The 12,181-nt window shown below is 38.7% G+C and overlaps 2 protein-coding genes across 3 annotated transcripts; both read right to left on the reverse strand.

The window, feature by feature from the left end:
• Nucleotides 1-11: 11 nt before the first annotated feature.
• LOC144200638 (uncharacterized) lies at nt 12-3,061 on the reverse strand. The gene is made up of 7 exons (XM_077722884.1): nt 3,051-3,061; nt 2,362-2,491; nt 1,547-1,640; nt 1,134-1,261; nt 918-1,060; nt 634-831; nt 12-512 (listed from the first exon to the last, which is right to left on the reverse strand). Exons 1-7 carry the CDS (start codon nt 3,059-3,061, stop codon nt 395-397), a joined length of 822 nt encoding a protein of 273 aa, XP_077579010.1. The 3' UTR covers nt 12-394.
• Nucleotides 3,062-3,828: 767 nt separating this feature from the next.
• On the reverse strand, nt 3,829-12,166 carry serpini1 (serpin peptidase inhibitor, clade I (neuroserpin), member 1). Of its 2 annotated transcripts, XM_077722612.1 has the most exons (10): nt 12,037-12,166; nt 11,782-11,848; nt 7,436-7,714; nt 7,047-7,277; nt 6,784-6,978; nt 5,824-6,028; nt 5,493-5,590; nt 4,958-5,044; nt 4,754-4,843; nt 3,829-4,637 (listed from the first exon to the last, which is right to left on the reverse strand). In XM_077722612.1, exons 3-10 carry the CDS (start codon nt 7,704-7,706, stop codon nt 4,561-4,563), a joined length of 1,254 nt encoding a protein of 417 aa, XP_077578738.1. In that variant the 5' UTR covers nt 7,707-7,714; nt 11,782-11,848; nt 12,037-12,166; the 3' UTR covers nt 3,829-4,560. The 2 variants fall into 2 exon arrangements, with proteins under 2 accessions (XP_077578738.1, XP_077578737.1); XM_077722611.1 differs by lacking the exons at nt 11,782-11,848; nt 12,037-12,166 and having other exon boundaries at nt 7,436-7,727.
• Between the last annotated feature and the right edge of the window lie 15 nt (nt 12,167-12,181).

The raw sequence follows: 12,181 nt of genomic DNA on the forward strand, positions 1-12,181 counted from the left end.
TGATCTTTTTTTCAGATTTTATAATAAATCTAGTGGTGCTCAAGCCTATCCCAGCCATTGGTAATCCCCAACAGGACATGTGATACAAAACTGATGGACGGATTAAACAAATCCTATTTCTAAATGGAAAAAAGACTTTATTGCATTTCCAACCATAACATAAATGCAAACAGCCATGTAAACAAGTATTTCTTATACTCCTATAAATATGCATATTATGCTGACCTTTCTTAATGTTCTTTCAGTTTCAGTAAAACAAACTTTTAACATGGCATGACCATAATGTTTAAACATCCAACTCACTGCCAATGCATTTTTTTGGTATGGAGGTTTTGGCAAAAGTTGTGGCACACTTCTGGTATTTTTTTTCCATCCTAAATGTTCTTGAAGGCTTTCACAAAATGTTGCACATTCTTGCAATTCGTGGGAATTGGAAACGAGTGTACATTTGGTCTCCTGGCAACATCGGGACTCCGTCTAGCGTCTCAAGGTTTGGCAAGGAGGAGAAAACTCTGTGTGAAGGCAGACAACAAGGGAGGAAAATAATAGAAGATGATAGGTGCTTTCAGTCTATTGATCTATGTATCAAATCCAATGGACCGAGGCTGTGTGGACTTTAAATGGCCCGCCTACCGTGCACGATAGTCCTGAGTGAAGGTCACCGGGTTCAGGGTCAAGTTGAGGGATCGTAGAGGACTGCTCTTCAATGCATCCAATCCTTCCAAGGAGCTGATGGCGTTCTCAGATATGCAAAGTTGCTCCACGGCAGGAAGTTTTGGCAACTGGCGTAAAGACACCAAATAGTTCTGATGCAGATTGAGGATCCTGCACCTGTAAAGAGCAGCATGAAATGTACTTCTTGATTTATTTTTGCTGGAGTCTGATATTCATGACACATAAAGAAAGCTCCTTTTTACCTTGGCAGACGAACCGAACTCAGGTTTTCCAGAGAGTTGTTGACCAGCTGTAGTTTCTCCACGCGGATCAATCTGTGAAGGATCCGGACAAAGTTTTCTTGCTGGAAAGCATCCCCCAAATCCTGGTAGGAGAGGTTCAACTCCTTTGGGCGGGAGATGAAGTGGTAGATTTTAACTTCATTAAGAAAACCCAAGCAGAAAAGTGGCATTGCTTACCACACAGTTTTCCCAATTCTCTTTTCTTCTCTCTTCCCATGTCTGTCCCACCTCTATCCTTCTCTTCTTCCATTGCTCCACACACAATGAATCAACCTTTCTTTGAAAAAGCTCCTCATCAGGTGGCCCTATGATTACCAATAGACACCAAAAATAACTTGTCCATGTTCTATGATGCAGTAAAACACTTCAGTTTTTGAACATGACCATATGCAAAAGTACCAATCTATCCACATTTTACACATCCATGTTGCGTATCAACATGACACGAATACACCAGCAATTAGATTTAATTAAATGTCATTTAATTTGTTACCCAAGTTGAGAATGGGACAGATAACGTGAATTTTATCACCCCACAATATTACCAGCCTATCCATATTTTTCACCACTTGTCAGAGACTGTGGCACACCTTCTCGGACCCTGGGGCATGTCAGCTGATCTCCGGTGAGGTCACATTGAGGCAGGTGATGCCACGAGGAAAACCGGAAACGGCTGGAAGGAAGCTGTGTCCAAAGTAATAAAAATTAAATTAAAAAAAGGTGCAGATGAGTGAGGCCTCAAATAACAACATCTTCATGAAATGCTACTACCTGGTGGCAAAATTATTTAATACACTCAGATAATATTGTACCCACTCAATGAATCCAATCATAACTATTAGTGATCATTTAATGATGAAACTTTTTGGATGCAACCATTATTCAAGGGATTCTCACATTTTTAGCTCATGGGTTAATGGAATCCTTTGTCGATCCCTCACTGACCTTTTCAACCTCCCCGTGTAATGCTACACCGTTGCCACACAAAATAATGCCTTGCACCATTTGCTGCTGCTTTGCACTGAATACAAGCACGGCCAACATTTCATCCAATAGTTGTGTACCTCTCCCATTTTTATCAGCGAAATCAGATCCAAGGGTGTGGAAGGAAAAAAAAAATCATACAGCAATGTCAATCAGAAGATATACTCACCAAGGGTGAATTTTGTCTCAGGCAATGACCCCAATAATATCAAGTCACATAAAGTAATATAAGCATAATGCATGATAACATTCTGCACTGTAACTGTATATTGTTTAGGACTAAAAATATCTTTCCAAGCAAGGTCGAAGGAGGGAGAATCAGGAAAAAAAAAGGAAAATAGTAAAAAGATAGAAGCACAGTGTGTTGGAAAGCAGTTAAAAACACAGACTGAATGCAAAGGTGTACATTTGATCCACTTACAGGTGTTGTTGCAAGTCCAGAATCAGGACTCTGGTGGACGGAGGCAGGCAAGTGTGCCACACCGAGCTCGGAATAGTTGGATAAGTGGGATTTGGGAAGACTGTTGCTGAGAGTGTTCACACCTGAAGAACTGAGATGAAGAGGAGTACATCATGTTCTTTGAAATAGATGCTCTGGTGTCCGCAGTGAACCCGACCACCTACCAAGTGGTTGAGTTACAGACTTAGACACCTGAGCAGGTCTGCCACTGCTTTATAATAGTTTCCTCTGTATAATTGATTGAAGTGAATACACTAGATGTACCAATTATCTACCAATATTGTTTAGAGGTATAACTTTACAATTACGTCAAATTAATTGGTTTTATACTGAGGCTACCCATGCAGTATGAAAATCTAAGAGAGTTAAAATTCATACTTTTGCTTATCATATAACAATGAATTTAGGTATGCTTACACAATAAAAAAACTATCAAATTGTGCCTCAAACATGCAGTCAGTATTCAAAATAAAGTATATTTATGAATTACAGGTGTATCCAGTGAGCCAATATTGTAGGTTGCCTGTTGCTATTTGAATTGCCAACCATAATTAAAGTTAATTATACTTTATACACAGTGAAAATATAGGGTTGGGGTTAATCTATTGATACAGACTAAGTAAAAAAATGATGTGTTGGTGTTTTCTCACCTTTCTGACATGTCCCAATGATGTGCTGTTGAATTCGGTCAGCTGTTAACAACACATTGCAAGGAGTCCCATCAGGTTGTTCGAAGATGCAGCTGTGACCCATAGAGGCGCTTTTTTTGTGTTGGTGTTCACTACCAGCCAGCCGGTATCCCTTCTACTCTTGAACTGCCCCAGTCAGGTGAGTCTAGTGCTAAAGGAGTGTTATTCCAGTGTGCACGTTGCTTAGCAACCATGTTCAGGCAAGGAAAGTAGAAAAAAATCACAAGGTTGGAACAGCACGCATAATCAATCTGAAAAATAATCTCATTTGACACTTTCATTATCTTACCTGGCGAGAAATGAGAGTAGTCTACAAATAAATGTTGAAATTTTACTGAGTAACCATGTTTGTTATGTATAATGGTCCGCTTCATGTCTCAGGTTACTGGAGGCCTCCTTTTCACAGACTTTGTGTCTACTATGGTCCTTTTATTACTCTTGTGGTTTAAGGAACTCAATTATACACACTAAATCCCCAAACTTGACAACAAAATTATTGAGATATTTCCCCATCACTCATCGAGAGTTGTGACTATTTTCTAATATTTTTTTAGGAGGATTTTGGGTGAATTTAAACCCTCATTGGAAAAAGTGTGGCAATTATTGGTCACACCAGTTTGATTCAATTAAAGTAGGAATGATGTAATGCAATATTTCAGGTAAAATGCGACTTGGATTAGAATATTTTAGTATACTTCAAAAAATGGAAAACATGGCAAATGGAAGGCAAAGACAAATGTAAAGTTTAGAATAATTTATCTTTGTATTGAGTATCAGAGTGTATACAGCTGGTGTTATTGTCTCCTCAAATATGTACAACCCAAAATTGGTGCAGTGGACCTTTTTCAGTGCGACAGCAAGCCTGAGTTGGTCTCTATAGCAACTCTGCAGTCTCCTTAGCTCACCTGTGAGAGGCCCAGCAAGGTCTCATCAACAACTCAATGTGATAAGGCATTTTATAGTTCTTCGGCAGTTTAATGAGGTATCTACTATGTAAAAAAAACAAAACAAACAAACAAACAAGATTACGGCGTGTAGGATGTTCATTACTAAGACAGATTTTTGCCTGTTTTAGCCACAATAAATACTGAGCATATACTATATAATATTATTAATATCAATATGAATGAAAACAGAAGCAGGCTCGAAATAGTTTTTCGCATGTTAAAAAAAAAAGCTAAAACATTTGTTTTGGATTGTGTATAATGCAGATGAACTAAAATAAAGCTATGCATGAATATCATGTGTAGTCCCAAAGACTTTTCTCACCATTACTACTAGAGAATATTTCTAATTTAAATCTTTGCCTGTGTCTCCATCCATAGCCTTCGGTATCAAAAACATGTATTTCTTTTCTGAATATAGAGAGCATAATCAATACTGGATGCCATTATAAAATACAGCTGAAGGTGGGAATCAATGAAGTGCGATTAATTAGTTTGTTTGAGATTACATTTCATCATGTTGGGGGTTACATGGAGTCAAAGTCATGGTCATTAGGGTCGATGACTTCAGGGGTCAGAACCCTGCCCATGAATAGGATAGTTCCTGGAAACACACACGTACAGATGTGGATTATGCTTTTCTGTTCACACACACAACATTGCGATGTTTCAGGTTACAAACAAAGATGAGCACGGAAGCATAAACACATCCTGACATACCTGTTCTCCGATTTCTGATAATGAAGCAGAACGGGTGATCGGCCATTACTTGTGGATACAGCACTAGAGTCCTGGTCTGAGCAATCATTCCTACAGGATAGACCGAGATAACTTTAAAACCAAAACAGGGTACGCATTGCTGCTTGCCTCAAACTGTATTATAAGAGTGACTCTATTTTAAAAGTATCAGGTAATGGAGTCTACCTGATCCGACAGCTCCCTCCGCACCTTCCTCAGTCACCTCCAAATAGGCTTTTTGCACTGCTGTGCCAATATAAAGCTCTTTTCCATCTAAAACAATCAACAACAAAACAAAGATTCTAACTTGCATTTGTCGAACTACACCGTAAGAGCCTGACAAATATGAATTGAAAATCAATTGTGAGTGTGTGTAATTGCAAATACTGATTGACTGCAGAAAGAACAGATTCAAACAAACAAGATCAGGATATTTACATCATTCTTTCAAAGCGGCTAAAAAAGTATGTTTCCCTATGCTTCCATGAAAAAATGTATTTCGCTCATAGAATCTATTTTTACAAGTTGATGCCACAGTTTCAACAAGCCCACTCAACGATAGTTACCTTGGTTACCTCAGCAAGTACATCAACCTACTTAAGTGCATCAAATCACTTTATAAAGAAGTAACATTAAATACCATATTTATTTTGCAGCTTCACAGTGATTTGTTTTAAAGGTCATTCTATAAATCATGTTTCAAATGTTTCATAAACCTCACCCGTCATGGCGGAGAGATCGGCATCTTTGCTGAAAATGCTCTTTATTCCAAGCTCCTGCAGAGTGTCTTTAAGATCCATTTTCTGCTCCACTTTGAACCTAAATGATGCAATCGCAACATTATGAAAAACGATACTCGATATATATGTAAACATTCCCAATTCTAACATAGACTAAGCAATCTAGGACTGAACTTTTGAAGATAAAAAAATATTTACATTGAAGCCCAGAGTCTGAAATCTCAACAGAGACAAGACATTCAGTAAAGTATCTGATATAAACAGCCATTTTGTGACAGAGCCCTTGTATTGCACAGATAAATGAATTTTTACCTCGGCATATAGACCTCCACCTTCTGCCGTTTCACATTGTTGGCCCACTCCTCCAGCAGTGGTGCCTTGATGATAGGCTCGAGAGTAGCCAGTGGCACTTCTTGTCTCGGCAAGATGATCATCATGGACATGTCGTCCCCCTCGTACGGTATCTCTAAGACCTGGTAAACACCTCCAGCTTCCTGGGAGCCGTCGCTGAACTCACCTTGAGGGAGAGAATTGGAAAACCAAGCGTGAAATAAACAAGTTTAAAACACACGGAAACAAATATATGCAGTAATGCTTAAGCCGGGGAGTTTTCTAGGTAAGAACTCGCTCAGATGAAAACCTCTTCAGGCACATTGGATGACAGCAGCAGTATATCATTTTGTGCAATGTTTCGATAAGGAACAAGAAAATAAAAGTGCCTGAAAACACACAAACTGTGATTCCAAGGCAGATAAACACCTATATTTGGCAAATGCAACCACCATCAGTCACATGGGGCAACAGTAATCAAAATAGCTCATGATTTGGGAATGCTCTTTTAAAAAAAATACCAGTTTAAAACAGACACACACATACACACTCACCATTTCACAGCATTAGATAAAATAGCAAATATATATATATATTTTTAAGTTTGATTAAGATCAGCCACCCCCCTTTTAACATCAAAAGAGGTGACACCATTGGTGGCAGAAAATGTGAGAGTTTTAGTTAAATATAACACATTTTTTTTCTCTGAGGATCTGCCCCTATTTTTCAAACCTCTCACATGTTCAGTCAACTCTCTACAAATAGGCACGCACACATCAGCATGTGAGCAGCCTGGGAATGTTGGCGATAGCAAGTGCGCAATCTCACTGCACCAAAATAGCACAGCTGAACCAACTTTGGAAATGATGCAGTGAGAGGTTGATGTAATTTCCTTTGATAGCACAAATTTGGTCAATTATTATGTAGAATGAAAGTTCCCACCATAGTAGAAATCTCCTTGTTGGTACATCATGAGTGTCTGCACTTCAGAGCCGTCATCTCTGGTAAAAGAAAAGGTCCTGGTATTTTCTGGTCTGAATTGATTCTTCCAAAAGCCTCTAAAGTAGATGGCGTTGACCATGCTCAGACGAGTGACACTGCTGAAGTCATCAGCAGATAGAAGGTCGTGGATCTTACCTACAAAAACAGCATTGAGTAGAGAACATGTTCTGTATGTATCGTGAAACAAGCCTTATCTTACTCACTTTCAGTATGATTCTCCACCCAACTGTTAATCTGCTCGGCTACAGTTTCTGATTCGCTGAAGTCAACATTCTCGACTTTGGCTCCAAAATACTTTTTCATCAGATGTAGGAATTCAGGGTTGAAAGTAATGCCCTCTTGAAGGAAGAGACTATTGGCCAATCGGACGGTGTACTGGCTTTCATCCTCAAAGAGTGTTGCTGTCATGTTCTGGAGCAAAGAAAACTCTACACCTGAAGGGTATATGGAGGAAAATAATCAAATTTAACTCATCCTGTCATTTTACAGTGGTGATTTTAACACTTTTATTTGTTTATGTGAAATTAGAGTGACCTAAGGAAAATGTATCCTGACTGATAAAAATGTCAAACTGTATAAATGTGCTTGTCACCTGGCGTCAGGTCGTCAAATCCCACGGCTTGTCGGATCTCCTCCCGCGACACTCCCCTGGCTCCAAGCTCCACCATGCCCAGGGCCAAGGCCACGCTCAGGGGGGAGAAAATGATGTTGTCTTGACCCCCTGTCGCTTGCAGCTGATGGTACAGTCTGACAGAAAATTCTGATGCAGTGTCCTCTGGAATGTCCGCCGCTCGGCAACCGTAGCCCAGCAACAGGATGGAGAAGAGGAGGAGGAGAGGGGAAGAGGCTTCCATGATCCCCATTACTGCTTCTAAAAATGCCATATGAAATGAAGATGCAAAATTGAGGTCCAGATTGGCAATAGAAAGACAGAATGAAAGGGTCATGATAAGACACAAAGGCAAAATAAGCATAAGATAAACAATAGTTGGAATCAGGATGCATAAAAAGATTAGAAGGCCAAAGAGGTGAGGACAGAAGGTTGGCAAGAATATGTATTTAAAAGATATAAGAATGACATTATAGTGAGATAATAGTTATTGTACATAATCATAAAAAGAGATGAAGGCCAGGAGGAGGATGAATGGATCAGAGGGGACAGTAATGAAAGAAGAGAGTCAGCAAAATAGGTTACAGGGTACTTTTTATGGCCAATTTGGCACTTAATCTCCCAGCATGCCAGCTATGTTGGACAACTACCTGCAATTTGTCATATATAGAAGTAAACTAGACCAAATTAAAGTGGGGATTAAACACCGACTCCTTAATGAAACAGTTGCATTTTATCTGTCAAGTCTTTGTGGGTAGTCTTAAAACACTGCAGCAAAAACATTAAAAACGAGATCAATGTTCACGAGTCGTTAGCTCACATTAGCCACGTCTCCGCCAGACACATTTTAAATCCTTGGAGCCCAATTTGTATTCAATGGCATGTTAAAAAGACAGACCCTTAAAAACACATTTACCTTTTTTTTAACCACCTTAAAGTACTGTGCCTGTCCTAATTCTCACTGTTCAGTTTAGCCTTTAAAAAGAATCTTTAATTCAAGAGGTAATAAATCTCCAATAGGTAAAAACTGCCCAGTTATGGGGAAATGCAAATATTAGCAATTGATACATACATTTTTAGAGAAGTCCTTTCAAACCATATCCAACCAGGCATGCCATAATTATTTACTGTGGGGCACGGTCATGCTTACACAGATAAAGGCCTTCCCCATTTTTTTTTTGCAGCTAAACCTTTGGCAGACTGGAATCTGCTGGCTGCTACTTTATGCACAGGACAAACAAAGCATCAGAATGTTCAGAACAAAACATAACAATACATTGCAACTACAATAGTACAGACCGTGCCAGTTTTTTTGTTTACTGTACAGTACTTTCATCTGATGCCCATCAGCAGGTCAAAATCGGTTCAGTTCTTTGCATCCAATCACTTACAAAATAGTATAAACCGTTGTCTAGGCAATCGGACAATCTAAATCTATCTTTTTAACGCACTATACACCTATCAGTGATCCATACATATTACACAATCCTTCCATCCATCTAAACCTGATTTAAGACATCTCACACTAGCTATGTTGTGTCCTTAAATAATATTTTTTGACTACACGGTGGCAGCAATATAATCTTGCTATGGTTTGTGAGTATCAAATACCGAGCACATATTGTATATAATCTCGTTCTTACACAACTAAGTCAATTTAAAAATCCCTTCACTGGCTGGGATTTAAAGGTAGGCCCTTATCTCTGGAATGTAATCCGGCCATTGACATTTGCTCAGTTTAAACATGATGTCAACAAGCGGCATAATCCTTACTGCCATTTAAAATCTACAGCAGGCGTGCTCAAGACGTTACAGGAGTTTACTGATGAACATGGCAGGATTACACCTGCAAATGCAGAAGCACTCACTTTGACCATTGCATTGCCGCAGAAAACAAGGTTACCTAGGCAACAGCAAGTGATGGATGGAGATGAACTGAGATGTCAACTTTACCTCCACCTAACCCTCCTTTTCGAACATATATGCTACAACAAAATTCACAAGAATGTCTTGCTTGATTTGTTTTCAGTTTTTACAGATTTTGTGTAATTTTTCTCAGGAGGAGTTAGTGTGAACATGAAATGAGTTTGTTTGATGAGTTTAAAAATCTGTAAAGTTTAAACTGATTATATTCTTTAACTATCAAAGAGAGAAAGCAGTCCTAAACAGTATATTTTTCCTCTAACCCCCCAAAAAATAACATTGAATTGCTTTTACCATTTCATCTCTAAATGAGCCTGAACATCAAAACGCACAGCAAACTAGGCCAGCTACAATGTTATCTGCAAAACCAAGTGTAAACCTGCCTGCAGAAAAACAAGCAGTTAAAAAAGCCAAGTGTTCAAAAAAATTCTTCAGATGTTAATTGTTCAATTACCTGATGCATATTTCCTTAGGTGTCCTATACACCTGATACACAGTAATCTGTCAAGTAAATGTACACTTTTTGCTACCATGGCATGAATATAAAAACTGAACTATCTAATCTCCTGAGTGAGCCCTGCTTTTGTATCTAGTGTGGATTAAGTGGCAATGAACTTGGCTAGTAGTGTGTGTGATTGCATGCGCACAACGTATTTGGCAACAAACCAGTCACCTAAAGTCATTTGGAATAGACTTCAGCTCACTAGCGATAATAATGATGAGCTCTGAAGAAAATGGATAGTTGTTCACAGGGATTATTCAAAACTACACCCATTCCTGGTCTCCTGAAACAGGGGGGATCTATTCCAAAAACCGCAATTTCAAACAATCCATTTGTCCCTAAGGTAGTTAACACAGCATATTTTTTTTAAACCCAATTTAAGTCAGACAGTAGGATGATCTCCCATTTTCACTGTACATGGAGCAGTTGATTACTGCAGTAACATCAGACTAATTTCCCCATCTGCACCCCATCCTCATCTCAGTGACTTGGTTGATTGCCTCCCTTGTTAGAAAATGACTTAAAGGCCAGTGGAACCAGTTCAAAGTCCCAGGATACTCACTGTACACTTAACAGGGGGGTGAAGAGAGAGGTTAACAACGCTTTATTAATCACTACTAACAGGAGCCAGCAGCAAGAGGGAGACGAGGAGTGTGAAGAAGTTATAATTAGTGGAATTGATTTGAGGAAGGTTGAGGCATTTGATCATTCAGGAGGAACACAACAAGAAAGACGCAGATATAAACTGATGGGAAAATGAGTAAAGCTAGTTATATCTGGATGGGGTTGCACATTTTAGCACATGCAGTATACAGTCAAGAGTGTTCTTCTCCTTAAACATATTATTCTGCTTACTATGACACAGCAATTCAAAGATTTGGCCTGAATTAGGATCGGCCAGTGTCAGATATCATTGGTAAATGAGGAATCAAAAATATGTGGTTATTTTTCAAATTGAACAAGATTTGGAAACATCTAGAGCACAGGGGATGATAACAAAGTCTATTATTTGCGTCCAAATTCAGAAAATAAGTTAAAGTTTGTTTTAATTAAAGCAGCATTAGTGCATGGTATGTTGTCACAGGGTTGATCGTTAAAGCAAAGTATGTGACAGAGTGACACACATATTTGGAACTCATGGTTGTGTGAACTTAGCAAGCAACCCTGCATCGCTTGTCTGTTTGGTTTTGCAGGGCTGATTTGAGACATTTAATAATTGAAATGCAATTAGTGCAGTACTTGGAAGAAATAGGCTGGAAACACATACACACACATTGGCATATGCATAATAAACTTACAGGGAGGCCACATCAAATTCATTTTCTGAACCGCATGCAAACTGTCAGGCTGACACGCTATATTTGATGATAAAAAAATATCAAAATATGTCTAGTGGTCTTTGATTGTAAAGTGTATTATAAAAGATGTCATGAGTTTTGTTCCCACTAAAATGAGTTGATGTAAAATGAGTACTGTACATAAAACATTTAAAATAAACTACATTTTTGACTACACATTTAAATGAGAAATACAGTTTTTAAATCACAATTGTCTTTATAAAAACAATAAATCCAGTGTTCATGAGATTTTAGGAGACACACATACCATACTATAGGTATCCTTATAATACCATACATGTAAAATAAATTGAAAAATAAGCCTATGATGGCAGATATGTCTTCAGAATGCATTAACAGATGCTCTGCACATGTATGCGTATGTGTGTGCGTGGATGTGAGGGGCGGGGACAGAATAGATGCATGATATAACAAACTGCTCTGTAAATTGACATTTACAGTGCCTTTGCCATGAATTTCAACGACAAGAAAAATCTCCTCAGCAAGACAAAGAAACAATAAAATAAGGGAAATATAAAAATGTACCATACACTGACAAGCCTCACCAGTATGATGTAGTAAAGTGAATCAATCTTTTCTTCGGTCACCTGTCCAAGTATCAAACTTCCATATCTGCAAAACAATATGAAATCACAACCTATAATTCTAAAATGTCAGGAGCAGTCGAACACTGCATGCAATTATGACTAATATCATATAAAAAATGGCAGATTCCTTTTTGCAAGAGTTCATTTTACGTTAGAATATAGCCAGTTTGATCATGATATTTGGTTTTAATTAATGTGCAAGACAGCTCTTACCGATGTATTGCAGTTATTTGAGACGGCTGAGATGATGTACGCACTGTGCCAGGTCCGTCTTCTCTCCTCCAACGCCGCAGATCACCGCATGTTGCTCTACTGCAGGCTCCACCCTCCTGCACGCCCATTGGTCCAGACAGCGCCA

The sequence above is a fragment of the Stigmatopora nigra genome, chromosome 8 (assembly GCF_051989575.1).
Source record: "Stigmatopora nigra isolate UIUO_SnigA chromosome 8, RoL_Snig_1.1, whole genome shotgun sequence".
NCBI classification, from domain to species: domain Eukaryota; kingdom Metazoa; phylum Chordata; class Actinopteri; order Syngnathiformes; family Syngnathidae; genus Stigmatopora; species Stigmatopora nigra.